Genomic DNA, 17,485 nt, shown 5'->3' with positions numbered 1-17,485 from the left:
TTTCACTCAGCGGCAGCATTGAATTTTCCTCCGTTATTCCTGTTGCTAAATCGAGTGCGGAATTTGGTTCCACGTCTGTTTGTTTTGCTGAGAACTCCACTTTATACCAAGTTGTTACACGGAGCTTAGCTACGTTCAATTACATTCAACCAAACCACCAGGAATATCATTCGAGCAACATACTTCGCTTTCAAAGCATCGCGATTCTCCGTTGACACGGTTAAATAATCGAACTTTTCACGACAGAGCTCCATTGTAGCTGGATCACGACACCGCGTATCTTTCGCGCGAGCTTCGGTCCGTCGCATTCGACGTGGTCTGCTTTCCCTGATCCGCGCACACCAACGAACCACAAATCAATTAGTACGTTTAATTAGACGTTCTTGCGCCTCGTACCCTCTACAGGCGGAATATTTATCTCCGCGGTAAAATCTGTGGGCGGTAAATAAGCTGTCTGGTAATTTTCTCACGTCGATATCGAAAGTTTCTTGATAATATCCAACGGCGATTCTGATGTCACAGCTACTTTAAAACGCGTATTCGCGTCGCGGTATCTTCAGCTGTAAATTTGTGTTACATATTTTCATAAATTCATGTCACATAAATTCAGCGATGGCTCGGGTCACCATCGTAACTTTCGATATCTACGATATGGAAGGAATATGTATTTATTAGTTTCTAGAATCGACGTATTTGCATTTTCCTATGTTATTTTAGAATCGACAGAATGCTGGACGTTTAATTCATATTTAAACGCTTTGACGTTTCTCGATCAATGGCGATACACGTACGGCGATTACAAGAAATGCCGACAAATACAATTTATTTTTATTTGCTGAATAATCAGGAACATTGTAGAAACTAGTCGTTTTAAAAGCATGCCACGTCACGGTATTTCGAAATACAATCACATAAAATTCTCTCCTCGACGGCCAAACGACAATTGGATTCGAGCTACTCGCGAATACCGTGACACGAGAGCATCGTATCGATCATTTAGCTCCTCTGCTTTTGACTCGCCATTTTATGGGTTATGTTGGCGAAAGATCCACGCTATCGGATGTGTCCCATCAGCGCAATTGGGTTCCGCTCGCTATAATCGAGGAGACCCAAAACCTCCACGAAAGCCACCGTAATGGTAGATCGATATACTTTTAATGGAGATCCTCCACTTCGATAGTCGCCCCTGACAATTCGACGATTCTACTTTTGACTCGTTTCGTTCCAGTTGGACTGGAATGTCGAATGAGGGTACACTCGAGCCAGAACGAGTTGTACTTGAGACGTATTAATCCGAGTTCGTCGATCTAATACGAATTTTATTTCTTTGCGACGCTGTAAAGAAGGGAATGAAAAATAGGATAGGACTGTTAAATTGTGTTTCGTTCAGAGCTAATCAGTAAATTCCTTGGTAAGGGAAACTTTATTCCCCGAGTAATTAACTTCTCTCGCGTTGCAGACTACCGAGCTTATCTTTCAGTCAACTGGTTGGTATGATGAAAATGTAGATGATACCGTAAAGCCTCGATAGTTTACAAACGCAACTATCTTCTAACAAGATTTACATTATGTAAAATCGCAAGTGACAAATATATATGGAATATATGTATGGAAATAGTTATGGAAATGATCACTTTCCTATGGCTTTGCCAAGCAGGTAGGGTCGAGGGTCAGATGTGGCCCGTAGTTTGTCATCGCTATTTTAGATGTTAGAATAGCAAAGGCTAGGTTGGAAATTGTATATCTAGGAAGAGATAGCAGAATGAGTGCTTGCTATGAGAACTATTTTCTGTGAAAATTACTTCGGTAGTTAGTAGGAAAATACCGTCTTTCTACGTTTTCTCTTTCTTTTCTTCCGTCAAAATCGCGGTTCTTCTCGCGGAAGACGAGACACGGAGAAGTAGAAAACCGGATCTTATTTGCTATGTTCGACGGTGATCATTGGTCGTGACATTGGCTCCTTTAGGAGGCTCTCGCTCGGAACGGAAACGAGGTAAAAGGTCGGCGTAACGTGGAAATTGTGTGTTAATAGAATCGCGAGCCGGACATTATCGAATTGGTGTTCTCGTTGCGAGAGCTCCGTTTCCTCGATGCTTACATGTTCGAGTTTAACCAGTAAACGACGTCGCTTTGTTAATTCCTCAATTTCGCGATCGTTTCTTCGTTAAACAGCGACCTTTTCGGTGGCTATAGGATCTTGGTGATTTTTAATTTCGCGATTTCATCGATCGTAGATTACAGATTGTGTTCGATTGACTCGCGATCTTGTTAGCGAGTCTCGAATGAATCATTGGCAAACGTGATTTCCTTCGCGCGATTTTTATTCCTATCACGTTCAAGTATATTTTTCATGGAATCGTACCACGCAACGCCATTTCTATTCAGATCGGAGCTGCCATTTTATGGCATTTCGCGTTTCACAAAATATATGATGAAATTATATTATTATTGTACTATAAAGCTTGTTATTTTTTAGTCGTTTTAATTTCTGATGATTGAGAAATCGATTAGACTTGTTCTCTCCATGTTTCAAATTCTACCTGTTTGACGCAATCGCTTTAAAGGTTACCAGTTTACCAGAGTTTCTCGGGTCAAGGTTATCCTAGCATGATAATGAGTCTTACGGTTTAACACGCCGTGTAATTAATTTCTTCGAGCATTTTTCGGTAGTTCCGAGAACGAGAGTTCATTCCTTTTAAACTTTCTTCGTATTCCTTACAGTATTACCATATTGTAAACATTAAGATAAAACGAATGTAGTAGCACAGCGAGTAGTAGCTGTAACACAATCTGTTAGCCAAATTTTACGATGCAAATGTACTCGAATATCATATACACCCTCTTCGCACTGGAAAGCAGATGGTAGACGGGAGCTCGTAACGCGGAGCTGGCTAACGACGATAACAGTAAGAAACAGCCAATTCCAGTGAAAGCGTAGATCGTGTGAGATACAGAAAATTTGATCGCCAGTGTCGCCTATTAGTCTGATCACACCATGCTTCTTTTCGTCTTTGATGCCTCCTCCGTGTCTTTCCGCGATTTCTCGAGCGATCGGGCAATGGGCGTGGCCGTGATCGTAAATCGTTAGGGAAACCGCGGGAATCATCCGTTTCGAACCATCGTCGACGATATTAATCGGCAGACGTTGTAGAAAGGATCGCGTGCTTACCTGTCTTGCGTGTCGGTAGGCTGTAGCTGTGGCAACGATTGGGTCTGCTGTAACCTTTGAGCTCGATTCTCCAACGCGTGTGTTGTTTCCTTTTTGCACGGATCTCGCACTGCAGACTCTGCGATCGTTTCCACGACGTGCCTTTTCTTCTCCATCTGCGACAGGATAATGGAAATTGCTTTTAGATCGCGTAGATTGGGTAATTGAATTCGGAAGAGTGGGCAGATGGGTAGTTCTTGTCGTAGATTGATAATTTGATTCCGTTTAATATAACGTTTTCGGTATCCTCGCTTCGTTACTTCGATATTTGCTTCGAGGATACTGCGGTTGGTGGATCGTGGTTGTTCGTACATTTGCAGGAAGAATTAAACGTGTGAAAATGCACGTTATACGTGAAAATATACAATATATATAACGTAATCGTCGATTATAACGTTTAGATTATAACGATTCAGATTATAACGTTCGATTATAACGGCGAGACAAATACGTATTTCAATTGCACTGTTTTGAATTTTCTTTGAACTGCTTTTTCAATGAATTTGCATAAACAGTTCGGTCTAGTGATTGGTATGAGCATCGCAGTAATGCTATATGTAATTTGAAGATGTAATTATTTAGAAATGAATTTGAAATTTGAAATTGAAACGACGATTTATCTCGAATATATATTTCCGTTTGTCACTGTGAATGATTCGACCATGCTGTATCAGAAATGTGACTCGATTTTCAATCTGTACGTGTCCGTAATGGTTTCCGAATGTCTTCGATCCGATTTGAACGATCTTAGGACCACGTTCGAATGATTTTTGAACGATAGGTTTTCGAATATCTTCGAATCAAAGAATTCAAAAGCTAGCAAGTTATTACCGTATGGTGTTTCTCATTTATGAAATGGTTTCTGTACCGTAATGGGGTAAAGAGACACCCGATGTTCCACAGAATCCGACGACAGCTCCGTGATTTCTGCTTCCACGTGTCTCTCGTTCTCAGCCATATTTCCGTTCTCTTCTTGGCCACAGAGGCCTAGCAAACAATGAAAGACCACGCACAAAACTTACGAATCGTTGTTCGCTCGACACTCGACAAAATTGTTTAACCGAACACACGATTTTCCACGTTCATCGATTATCACGCGCTTATCTCATTATTCTGATATATCAAATTGTTCTTTGATTATCGAATGGAGACTCTGGTAGCGAAAACCTTAGGAACCGTGGTTCAAGTTCGAGGATAAACGAACCTGTGTCATGGACACCGAACGAATCGATTGTTTCAATTAGTCGATTGAATGCAGGGTAATCTAAGAAGGGCAAATATATACTTTCGTTGAAAGGAAACCGTCAACCGTTGTCGAAAGAAAACCGTCAATCGTTGTCGAAAGAATCAGGAGAGAGAAGGTATGGCGTTTGGTGTATTAACGTTCGGACTATCAAACAAACTGACCGATGTCGCGTCTCTTGTTTTCGCAAACTGTTAAAAAGGAGCAATTTACGAAAATGCCCGCAAACAGTATGGGAATGGATGACGGCGAACGTCAGTGAGGACGCATCTTTATAAATTCGACGGAATTTTCTCTGAAACAAGTTTCCCTATCTGTGGCTCGGTATGAAACGACTAGTCACGAGTCACCAGAGGATGGTTCCCCGCTTGTAGAGTAAAATTTCCCTAATCGTCGATAAGAAGTTTCGCCGAGAAGAGTCGATCGTTGGGTAGTAGCACTCGCCGAAACGGATCACCTTGTTCTGATAAATCTGATATCGTTTGGATCGGGCGTATCTTTTAAAAAACTTGCTGCACCAAACAAACTCTTTTTAAGAGACGTTCCATCTTGCATTTCTCCATTTGACTGGAAACCCACGAGTATCATACGTTCTCGTTGAAATATCGTCAAGCCGTACGAGAAATTTATGTGACCAGAAGAATAATTTGTTCCAATGGAACCATTCTAAGGATGTCTAATATTCTGCCGAGATCGGTGTGCTTTTTGTATCCACGGAAGTTGGGTTTCGCCTGAGGACGGCCATTCGATATCGTGTCCTGGCAAGCCCTTCCTCGTCCATTCTCAACATAATCAAAGCGTGTCACATGCTATCTGCAATATCTCTTGCTCCATCATCATAGCGTTGATCTTTCGAATTAATTTGACGTAATTCCTATTTAATGGAATTCCTAATATAGAGCACGAGGGATGATACATTGGAATAATAATGAATTGGGGACTTCGTGTCGTAGAAGTATCCGGTTCTATGGGTAAAATGGATAAAATGGTTGAAAAAAGCTTTCGATAAGCTTCGATAATATTCGACGCTTTCTCGGAGGCCTCCCGAGCCCCTCTCGTTTCAACTCGTGCTTAGAGGAAAGTAGCCTCTGTCTCTCATTGAAAACTCTTCGGGGATGGTCTTGCTTGCGTCATCTGTATCCTTTATTCGGCACGATCAAAAGCGAGTATGGAACACCGCGAGTGGTTCTTTGTTATCTCTAGTCCCTCCACATAATTTCGTAAATGCTTAAACGCGTATTTGAGAGATAATTGAAAAATCGCGGAGAAAAATTCTTTGCCGCTCGTAGTTTTTAGAAATCCTCAGAGACGCTATCCTCTGGGAACGTTGTGAGGAAGAACAACGCGTTGTTACGGTTATGATCCGTCTACAAAGAGTTTTCGTATGTCGCAAAAAATCTTCCGTTTGAAATCAAAGCGGACTGTTCACGCACTTTCTCTGAAAATAATGTGACTAACGCGATAGTCCGGCAGAAAGTTCTTCGTATATTTTTCTGCGTGCCACCTTCGTCGTTTATTTAACGTCTATGAAAACGCATTGACTACTCGCGTAGTGTCCTTGCGTAAACTTAAATCGAGCTAAATACGATTTGCTTGGGAACTCGAAGGTTTTTGGGTAACGTGCCAAAACTTGTAGAGTTTATTTGATAGCTTTCGTTTGAGTGTTTATTTCATTCAATTATGTGATTCTTTAGCGATAGAAGGATGAATCGGGTCAAAATACAAAAGTAGGAGGAGTATAAACAGGATTTTCAAAGTAGAAAAAGAGAAGATAAACTGTTGATCGATTTCACGATATTTGAATCATTCGACTTCTTAATCATCGAGATTTCGATTCCCTTTTACCAGCGAAAGTGGTTAAAACATTTTAGAACGTTACGAAAAGAACAACGTGAATTGCCATCAAGTCAGTCTATCGCTTTAAGGTCAGCGGTTCGTCCGTTGCTCTCGATTTACATAGAACACGCTGTAAAGCCTCGAAAGAACGTTTTAAGTCTGGCATAATGTTGAATTCTCGGCGAATCATGCCGGGTAATCCATTGCGAATTTCTTCACGCCCCGTCAAGTCTCAGAAGAACCGTGAAATTGAACGTAGTACGTCAAGCTTCTCTGATATTCTCTTTATATGTTTCAACTCTTTCTGCTCGCGTTTATACTAGTACGATTATCTCTATGTTCTGTCTATATTCATTCTTGCATGGAACTCCGCTTTTTCCAATTTCAATTTGCTACGATTTCGTTCCAGTTATCTCCGAACGGTTTTAAATGCTTTGCGTCACAAATAAATTGGATGTTTAAGTAAATTTGTATTTTTACGAATTAAGCTAGAGAAGTGAAAAGTAAAAAAGATACAGTTTAAATATCTATTGTTAGAAGAACTTTGATCCAGTCGTTTCATATATCTTTATATATCATGTGCATTCCGTGTATTTTTCGCATTTTGTATGCCCCGTTGTCGTGACAACGAAACTGAAGCATTCCAATCCTTTTTCACGGATTTGTACGAAGAATTTCCCATACAAATCTCAACGAAAGACACCGCGTTTCGGTGGAATGCAACAAAAAGGTGACGAGTTCTAACTCGAGCCTTTCTTTCCAGGAATCCTCGATCTCTAGATTGCTCTTTCTTATTGTATTCAAACAAAACTCGCTATACATTTGCATCCAAACTCATAAATGCTGCTTTCCAAAGCGGATCAAAGCGTAAGAAATATCTAGTATTATTTTGCAGCGATACGTTTCTGGAAATTTCACATTGTTGTTACACATTGTTTTATTTGCCTCGTTTTATTGGAAATTTCAGTTTTACGAAATACGAAAGTCATCGAACACTTGTAGATACCTTTGGTGAATATGTTATGTGCAATATACGAATATTTAGAAATTTCGTTAGTACTATTACTCGCGACTGTCATGACTATATTTATCAAACTCGATCAATCTGCAAAATTTACATAGAAGCCACAAGATATTCGATGCGAATATATGATGTGGAAAACAATAGTTCGACCTTCTGTCTGTGCTTCTATCTCGCTAATGAAAAAGATGTGAAAAATAAGGATGGAAACAGAGCGCTCTTTCAATTGGCCACGGATGTAAATCTATCGAGACAGAGTCATGGCAATTGGAATTCTCCCGCATTGCTGGGAGTACCTTGCGGTTTTACCGATTTAATCGTCGTTTTCGTTCTCGTTCGCCTCCCTTTATTCATCCTGGAACGCCATTTCGTGCCGAAAAATTGTGTATTAAAAATAAAGGGAACAAATGAAACGAAGTGGACGATTCAGTGACAAAGCTATCCAACGATCTTTGATACGGAATATAGAGAACCTCGGATTAGTTGCCACTTTTGTAGACACATTGTTCCATTGATTGAGTTATTCGACGCTTTGTGTATCACTGGATTACTCCTCGAAAGTTGTTTTTACAACGGAAAAAACTACCAACTACACGGATTCTCGTGTTTTAGTATGTTATTTAGAAAATAAATAATGAAGTATTTCTGGAAGCTTTTGTTTCTTCGATTAAATATCAGAACGAGTGCTACTTCTTCGGATATTTTGTTCGAAGATCATAGAAGAAGAAGATAATAAATTACATTTTCATACTCCCGTCTAGTCATCAAGTACAATAGCACAAATACGATAATACAAATTCATACATTTTTGCGTATTACGCGAGTTCATCGCATTTTCATAGCTCTTAATTTTTCATAAGTACATAAAGATGCACAGTCTAACAATACAAATATTATAATTAAATAGAATTACCCGTATATAAAGCGGTTGGGATGGAAACGAGGTTCGAATTGTTTCAGTCAACGAGTAGAATATTTGATCGTTCGCGCGAATTTAACCTATTTTTTTAACATCCTACAATTTCCTTGATCAAATGTTGGACGATTGTGCCGCGCACTTTTTACGTTCGTATAAAGTTTCGTTGATTCTCGCTCTCTAACCAACGAACAACGATGGGAGAATGTGATGGAAGGTCCGATGGAAGGCAAGACAAGTCTCGGTCATTAAAGAGAGCCATCAATCAGGCTCGAGAAATTAGCTGGAAGACAGGAAAGTATATAACGCGAAAAGCTGATCCAGTCTATTTTTGTGCCACTGCTTAGCACGTGTCTCGTAAAAGCATCACGAATTTTCGAGGATTTCCACTTTATTCCTCTATGAAATGTGAATGTGATACACGTGCAGTCGCGTACACGCTGGTCCTTGTATATCTTAGGGAAACGAAGAAAAGATTCTAGTCTAGAAAGGAAAACAGCGAAAACGCGTGGGCGTGGAGATAAAAAGTATCGACGCGCGTTCAACGAGATAAGGATCGTTAAACTAGAAAAATTGTTTTACGGCGAGTGTACATGATTCGTAGATAGAATTCTTTCTTCGAGAATTTGAGAAAGAAGATGAAAAGAAAAGATTTTAGATTTCCTCGGCCTATGGATGTCAGAAATGCTTCTAATCCGTGAAAATTTATATAAACAATTTGAATATTGTCTAATTTGTTGGAGATATAGCGTACGGTAATTGGTAATTACCGTGCGTGTACCTTTGGTTTTCTTTTAACTGAAGCATAGCACTAAAAAGTATAAAGATATAATGGTCACGTAAATGTACAATCAAAAGTTTGGAATCACTGTTCTACAGAACTGTAAGTTCTCAAAGAAAAGTTAAGTTACAGTTTTGTTACCTTAGAAAGTTCTTTAACCGAATATCTATTTGAAACGTTAAAAACAATTATTTTTTCGTACCTGTGACAATTTCGTTTCTGAAGAGGTTAAACGCAACGCGTGTGCCATTTGTCATTTGAAAACGAGCAGATGATCGTTACGTAAATCGTCCAGGTACATTCGATCGGTTACAGACCGTTGGTTATCACACTGGAAGTACTTTGCGTAAGATCACGTAATACTAGCAGCCGTAATCGGACACAAAGCCTATCTTGATTAACCGATTGTCAGGTAAACACGGTTCCGTACTCCATATCCGTTAATTATCCACCGGTGTCTCTCAGAGGCTCAGTCGAGTAATTAAACCATAATTATGAGGTAACAGATTTTTCGACGATCCTAATTGTCACAATCGATGCATTATGTAAGGCAAAACATAGTCACCGTGATAAACGGCCAAGGTCTCCGATATGGAGTTACAATTTAATCGAGTTTGTATCGGAGAACTATCGATTATTAGATGCTCGTTAAAATACGAGGTCCTCTTTCGCTCCTTTTTCTGTTTGTACCTTTCGCTGTTCGATTCCGGCGAAAAAGTTGCCGTGTTGTTTTTCCCGCTGTGACTCCAGCATCACAGACTTCGCTTAACGAACCTCTACCTCTCGAGGAGAAACACGTTTCATAAAATTCTTTTATCGAAGCATCCTGGTGAGTGGAAGACGAAAAGCACTCGCTGATAGATTAGTTGCGAAAATATTGTTCGCGCAACAGGATTGCATTCTGTTCTTCAAGTATAGCGTAGTTAAGAAAATTTCACGTAGATCTAACAATTTGGAAAGTGGATTCTAAGAATAACTGCTATGCAATTTACTATTTTCCATACAACGCACATATATTATGATATTTCAATTCACAAACGATCTTTTTATCTACTTTTCTGAGATTCAGGCTATCGTATAAGATACGTACAATTCTGCATGTTAATCAAATCAAAAAGACAATTATCTTGTATCTTTTTTTTTTTTTTTTTTTTGAGAAATGTAATATATCTATGTAACCATTGAATATTATGAGCTATTCATGAAACGATATCATACACTCAGGATTATTTGTTCGCAAGTATCTTTGTTATATCTTTCGAAATCATGCTTGAAGTTGAAGAAGAGCTAAATGTACACGTATTTCTCGATATACCTCGAAAGTATGATTTACAATTTCATTATACCTCTTCCATTAACTATACATTTTTTACCTTAAAGAAACTTTGTCCTCCTGTCGGAATACAGATAAACCACCATTACGAACAGAACAAACTTGCTCTCTGATTCAAATTCTAAATAGGAATACCGAATGTAGGTCTGTAATCCAGATCTGTCTAACACGTAGCTTGAACTTAGACTACATTTCGTTTGCATTCAATATCGTGGCTGATGAGTCGTCAACTTTGACGGCTAGAACTTTCTCGTTAGTTACCTCAGGCCGATCCTTGCAATTTACGTAGATGTTCTCGTTACGCGAAGTTGAGTCGACGATAACACATCAACCAGTTGACGACAATGGTCGAATGTTCACGAAGGTGCCTAAAACGCGTTGAATTTACGACGGAAGTTGGCTTAATCAATTCCTCGCGAATAGAATGAGCTGTCGCGCGCGAGAACGCCCACGAAATTTTCAACGTATAATCCTTACGCGAGAGATTTCGTAATTCCGTTGCATTACGCTGGATCGTGGCAGCCGACAGTCCCGCTATTTTTCCAAGGGATTAAAACGATTTAGGCTGATGATCAAACCCGTTAATAATTCAAGCGCACGACCCTCGAGCTCGCTATTAGTTAAAAAACGTCCTCTCGATGATTAACGACCGATACAGTACAGAATTGGGTCGAAAAATTTTCTGTACTTTTTTTTGGTCATTGAAAGGAAAGAAATAAATTTAAATATAATTTCTATTAATTAGTTTTTAATGCAATTTTCGATATTCATTTATCTGATGATCCATTTAAACTATCTACCGATTGTTTCATTTTTATTATGAAATTATACTTTATCTGTAGTGGGATTATACGGGTTTTAGATTCGGTGTATCGACTATTTTTCCTGTATGAAGGTTTTATAAAGATTTAAACGAACTACCGAGCGACTGTGAAAGTTGCCATCGCTATAAATATTATCATCTAACACTTGTACGAAATAAATCTCTAACGGTGCATTTTGTAATGTTTCGAATAATTCATCGATCAAGTTTTCAACAGTAGATAATTTTTCAAGTAATATTACACCACTTTTTTACAGACTTTCATTATTACAAAATATATTTTTGCCCATCTCGCATCATTTTATATTCTCTCTCTTATCATGCTTCGAAAAGGTTATTCTTTTTCTGGTTCAAATATACGTACATTTCAACTAAGACTTATGATTTATGGAAATCCCTGAATAAAATTGCGAATATATAAATCTGATGACAAAACTTTCCGACTAACTTAACACAAACATACATTAGCGTTATATAGCGATAAATCGGTGAAATTCTACGCAATTAGCGATTAGCTGGACGATTAGATCTCTTATTTAATCTTCGATGCGTTCACGTGCTTCTCTAACTAAACTGTCGATGGTCTTGTTGACTTTAGAATGTAAGGTGAACTCTCAGGAGAATTTCCCTGATCTCCAGAGATTAGAAAGCATAATTAATTGCGAATTAATTCGAAGACACGCGTCGCGAGATTAACGGTGAATCGAATTCAGACAGCAGAGACCATCGCGTCTCTCTTATGGTTGATTCGGTGAATTATTCGTTTCTCTAACGGCGAGCTATCAGACAAATAAATTTCTAAAGCAGGGCAGACTTCGCCTACTCGGTTTTTGGGCCGTCTTAAAATTCCATAAGCCATGGTATCCTGTTTGCTCATACATTTTTCATGAGCGTGTTTGCGCAAGAACAGTGAGATGCTTCCTGATACATCGAACGACGTCATGAGTCAGGATTATCGATACCAGAGTGCACTTTGCATACGTAAAATCGCTTTCACGTTTTCCTTGCGCGGTTTGCATCGTCGAGCTATAACTATACACGATGTATTTATTGACCAGGGAACGAATACAAACAGCGTACGGCATAACTCAATTTATCTGAACTCATTCGGAGACAAACAGTTTGTATAACTGGAATTTGTATAATAAGAGTTCACCGAGTTTCACACTAGCGAAGTATTTGGACACCTGGTGTAATTTGATCATGAAGTTGATATTTTTATTATATTTGCAATGTTGCGATGGAAGAATTCCGTTGCCTGTTCTTTGCCTCTTTCTACAGACGCGATCAAACGCTCTGTCAGGTTTAAACCGAAAGAAGCAATTCAGCAGACACGCGCAACAATAACTTTAATTCGCGTGTCTCCACAAGACAAATTTTCACGCACTTTCGATTATATACTGTGACAAAAATAAGCATTGTCGTACCCTTTAAAATGGAATAACTTTTGTAAAATTGGACCAAACGATCTGATTGTTGTGAAGGATAGAAGGTTTAATTTGTTGGATGATATACATAAATAATTAAAAAAAAAAAAAAAAAAATGATCAGAATAGCGAAAGAGATCTGAAAGTCAATCAACCCTTAATATCCTTTTCATCTGAGCTTGCAATGAAGACTCAAAAAGTTCGTCTTGTGGATCTGTGTCAGTCATACACGCGCTGAAAATTTGATCGAAATAAATCAATGTTGTTATGAGTTGCTGCGAACGGTTTAAAGTGGTCAAAATCACAGTTTTTTTACTAGACTTTCGGTCTATGGTTCTACGACTATAATAAATCTAAATCTTTCGATACCTGTCGTTCGTTTCTGTACCAACTGATTTTGATAGAATATTAAGCATGTAACATAAATCTACACGACGTATTTTCTAAATTTTCATTCAGGTTCAGTTAAAAAAAGTTATAAAAAGTTCTAACTTCTAAAAAAAAAAAAAACATTAAGTCGCTTTAAAAAAGTTACTCCATCTTAAAGAATATACCGATATTTATGTTCGACAATGTAGGAATTATTCAACATTTAGGAAGTACACGGTTGCCTGGGATAAGTTTACAGGACTAAATTAAATTACAGAGTTTCGTTTGAAGTATATTTTGTGTATTTACAATAATTTGAAAGCGTATGTATTCGTTCATGTAATAGAAGTTCAGGTTCAGTTAAGCAGGCTCAAATAGTAGGAAGCCATTTAATCGGACGCGAATTAAACTTTCGTTCGGAAAAATGGAGTTCAGATAAATAAAGTCCTACCGTACCGATCATTGGTAGTTTATACCGATCTTCGAATCGTCAAAAGCTTGCTCTTCGTTTAAATCGTTCAATTTTTATCGAAAATTTTCCTTACAACGTGATTAAATTAGCTCCTATTCTTTTTTTCTTCTTTTGTTATAGCAAATCAATCGAATGGCTCGCCTAACTAAGGATTCGCGTTCCATTATCGCGATATCATTTACAAAATGGAATAATCCGTTATCAAGTTTGACAAGCGAAAGGGGCTCGAACAACGCGGCGAATAATGAAAACGCCGCGGGAATTAAATGGGAAATTACCTGTCCTTTCGGTTATACCGTTGCGAGCGCGGAAAAAGTACGTCCAAATATATCTTTTAACTACTTCTAGTACTTCCAAAATCTGTTTCAACAGCAGATTTCTATTACGAGGTGGGAATTCTGGTTTTTGGATTTTGACTTCTCACGAACAAGACCATGTCGGTTTATTTTACTTACGAGCACTGTTTACACCGCGCCACTAGTTGCTAGATCACTGACGCTACACTGTAAACAAACCATCTATCGAATACCGCGATCTTTATTACATCGGTTCTCGATCATCCATCTTACGTATCGATCACTTTCTCGAAAGATTGTCTCACAACTTTTCAACTCTTCGAAACATCGTTCCCGCAAAACCTTGAAACGTAAGCCTTTCACGAATAAGTTACGAATTTCGAACCCTAATTCGATCGTTGTTCTTTGTTCATTTCTGTTGTCGCTTCTAATTTTTGTTCTACGTAGAACTTTGGAAAGGTTCGATAACGAGTAATTAACGAAAAACTCGAGCGATTCTATGGGATATATCCTGAACGTTCATTGATTTGGCGCAGTTTATGATTCGCGATTGACGTGGTTGATGGAATTTTACGAGGCTGGTTGTTTTTATTTGTCCGCGAAGCGCGGTTTTTTCGCCAGGGCCGCGAACAAGTGGTAAAGCTCGGCGTTACGCCCGACGTCCGAAGTCCAGCACGGCTCGCCGACTACTGAGCCATTCGACGCAGGCGTCGAGGCGCCTGGTCCCTTCACGCGATCTCCTGCTCACTTTCTCACCGAATAGCTCTTTTTCAAACTACCTGTTTACCAGTTGCGCCAATTTTACACCAACTCTAAATGTTATTCGGAAAGTCTAATTGGTTACGGTACATTTAATTATCTTTTCGTTGGATGGACAAACGATTTTTTTCTCTTTCACCAAAGAGAATGTATTTTTGATCAGATAACGAATTTATCAAGCGCGAATCATCATCAACGATCATAATCGCTTGAGTGATCAGCCCGTGGAGGAAAATGAAACACCAGCGTGTTACGGAAATCACGTTACAGAAATTACAATGACGAATTATGCGTGGCGTATCTCCAAATAAAGCATACACGATTAAACTTCTAATTATTGTAACTGAAGTTATTCAGCCGTGATGTACGTCATTTAAAATTCGCTTGTTTTCATGTTTTTTTAACGAACAATATTTATTTATCTCGACTTTACTTTTTCCCCGTTGGAATAGTACGATTTATGAATAAGAATGAGTAGCTATTTTGTAAACTTTTTAAATTTTCCAATTTTGTAACGATCACTTAAGAAACAAAAATTCTTTCAAACATTTTTTTATCGGAAATCTTTTCTCTCCGACTTCCTACTTTCATTTTCTGTGTTTTATTCGTTATTGGTGATATCACGGTCGATCGTATCGAATAATTCAGTTGGTCAGAATAAACGTCCTGCACGAAAGTACCGCGTGGCAATCCGACATGGCGATCGGAAAAAGCAATTGCCAAACAACAATTCCAGGTCAAACAACCAAACTTCCTAGTATCGTGAATAATTTCACTCGATATAAAAATATCGTCGTACCGCATATTACGCAGAGCCGTACTACACGTACATACTTCTCATCCCATTCGAAACGTGTTTCTTCAAGGTAATTCGCATTCACCAAACTTATCCACTTTCACCGTTTTGACCATTCTCGTTCCGATCTGCATTTCGTATTCTTTGCTCGGGATTCTTCGATGATGATTTCGAGATTTCAACCTTGACGAGGCTGCCAGGGAGTTCGAGGTCGCGTGCGTAGAAATCGTATCATTTCAGTCAGCCGAGAATACCACGCGAGTAGGTAGGTTCTCATCCAGCTCTTTTCCCCAGATTCCTGCCGTCTTCGACTCTGCTCAATGTTTTCACCCTCCGCAACCTTCTGCGTGATTATCGATTCTCCGGTTCGTGTATAGCACTCGCCTGTGTGTCTTTAAGGATATAGCGAGAGAATCCAGCCACGTTTCAGTGAGAATTATCGTAGAGTTAAATTATTTAACGATAAAATGGAAATGAATGATCAAAATTCTACGTGTAACTTAAGGGATCCTCCCGAAGTGGCGCCTGAAAAAAAACCAATCTTTTTTACCTTTTTCCTTTTCCCTACATTCCGAATCAAACTACCGATTTTTCTAAACGCATTTCCCAAATCCCATATCATCTAAGACATCACGCGTCCCGATTAAACTAAAGAAAAAAAAATATATATTTTTTTAAGCGAAAAAATATGCGTATTTATCCCACAGGCGAAAATCGTTATTCCACAAAATGAAATTTATTTGTCAGAAATTTTTCTGGCAATTTTGAGAATTACGTTTTAAAATTTCATGGACATATTTTCCAGATGCTACGCTATCAGAAAATTCAAAAAACCATCGATTTGTCCAATTCGGTGTACCAGTAAAACTTCTTAACATTTTTGTCTGCATTTTTCGTCATATGGTTGTGAATTAAAAGACTCGTGGAGCGTTATTCGATCGTGAACGTTATTCTGTGAAATTATTTTCGATTTCACAGAAAAACCAGTCCTCGAGGAGGAATTCAGGTTTGGAACGGCGATAAGCTCGATCAATTTGTGCGACATGCATTATTCATTAACCGCGAACCAATGTAAGTCTGGAGAGCGTGTGAGCAAACGAGAGCACGATCAAAGGTCATCGTATAATTAGCGTGGATATTGATATAGAGACGTAAAACGCCTGTTTGCTATCAAAGGTATTAAGCGCGAGAAGCATAGAAAAATTTCACTAAAATACAATCGATCGCTGTTGATATGCAATTATATTTCAATTCATAAGCTCTTCGAGAGATTCCTCGAATTTCTCGCAATAACGGAACCGTGGAATCATGTAGCAAGTCAAACGTTACAAACGGATGTCACAGGTTGCATTGTTGCGGCAGATAAGCGTACCATATTTGATTGACGCGGCGTTTGCTGCAAGGCGACTCGTGTTCTCTAATTGACAAGATCCCGGAGCTTCGAGCCGAAGTAGCTGTCACGGCGCGTTTGTTTCGAACACTAAAACGCGTTAATTTATCAGCGTCAAAGACGCGGAAGGCAATTTGAGAATCGCCTCGTCTATTTTTCAAGAAAATACGTAAGAGAATAATTGGACGATGTTCTGTAAAAACCTACCAATCCTCGATGATGTAAAATTAAGAAAATTTAGATTGAACATATTAATTAAAAAATAAAAAATAAAAAAGAGAAGGTAATGCAATTGGCCCCATAAAGCCAATTCTACTTAAGAAGATTAAGAATCGTTCAATATGACCGAGTCGTGTTATTCTTGGAATTTGGAGGGAAAAATTAAATCAGAGAATTAATTCACCATCTGCTTCGTTTTTCAATGTTCTTCGGAGGTTCAAAGATAGATATTTGATGGATTACAGAGAAATTTTGTAAGATAGATATTTCATGTATAAGCTTGTAAAAGGAGGAATGACATTGGAGGAGAGTTGCTGAGGAAGAGGAAGGTCCCGGATGACTAATAGCTATCGCATGAAACATTTAGAAAAGAAATGACTCTTCAAGGATACTGACATTTATAATACATAATCATAATTGTGGCGCATGATGTCGCGGTAGGCTGGTATCTAACGCTGGTTATTTTGTAATTCGCGATGTTAACGATATCACTACAACTTTTTAAAGGTTTTAGTTAAAACAAAAAAAAAAAAAAAAAAAAAAAAAAAAGGAAAAAAACAAAAAAAAAAAAAAAAAAAGGAAGAGGAAAGAAAACG

At 38.5% G+C, this 17,485-nt stretch overlaps 2 protein-coding genes and 1 long non-coding RNA gene across 8 annotated transcripts in view; 2 read left to right on the top strand and 1 right to left on the bottom strand.

The window, feature by feature from the left end:
* The window catches only part of LOC100749481 (phosrestin-2), a 46,909-nt gene extending 32,484 nt beyond the window's left edge, over positions 1 to 14,425 (bottom strand). The window contains exons 1-3 of one of the 5 annotated variants that reach the window (XM_024368711.2): positions 13,885 to 14,425; positions 4,077 to 4,472; positions 3,170 to 3,324 (exon numbers count right to left, since the gene is read on the bottom strand). In XM_024368711.2, coding sequence (XP_024224479.1) covers positions 3,170 to 3,324; positions 4,077 to 4,166 — 245 coding nt within the window. In that variant the 5' untranslated portion in view covers positions 4,167 to 4,472; positions 13,885 to 14,425. Of the gene's footprint in view, positions 1 to 3,169; positions 3,325 to 4,076; positions 4,473 to 13,707; positions 13,844 to 13,884 lie in introns of those variants that run through there. The other 4 variants (XM_003490757.4, XM_024368712.2, XM_033321653.1 and 1 more) reach the window with 4 other exon arrangements.
* LOC100744904 (14 kDa phosphohistidine phosphatase) overlaps positions 1 to 17,485 on the top strand; it is a 64,115-nt gene that overhangs the window by 33,569 nt on the left and 13,061 nt on the right. The window lies entirely within an intron of this gene.
* LOC117151848 lies at positions 1,367 to 13,710 on the top strand. Its single transcript, XR_004461989.1, has 3 exons — positions 1,367 to 1,377; positions 12,409 to 12,414; positions 13,074 to 13,710. It is a non-coding gene; the product is annotated as an uncharacterized LOC117151848 (long non-coding RNA).

Source organism: Bombus impatiens, unplaced genomic scaffold (assembly GCF_000188095.3).
Source record: "Bombus impatiens unplaced genomic scaffold, BIMP_2.2 scf_0478, whole genome shotgun sequence".
In the NCBI taxonomy this organism is placed as follows: domain Eukaryota; kingdom Metazoa; phylum Arthropoda; class Insecta; order Hymenoptera; family Apidae; genus Bombus; species Bombus impatiens.
This window is presented reverse-complemented; position numbering and strand designations above follow the sequence as displayed.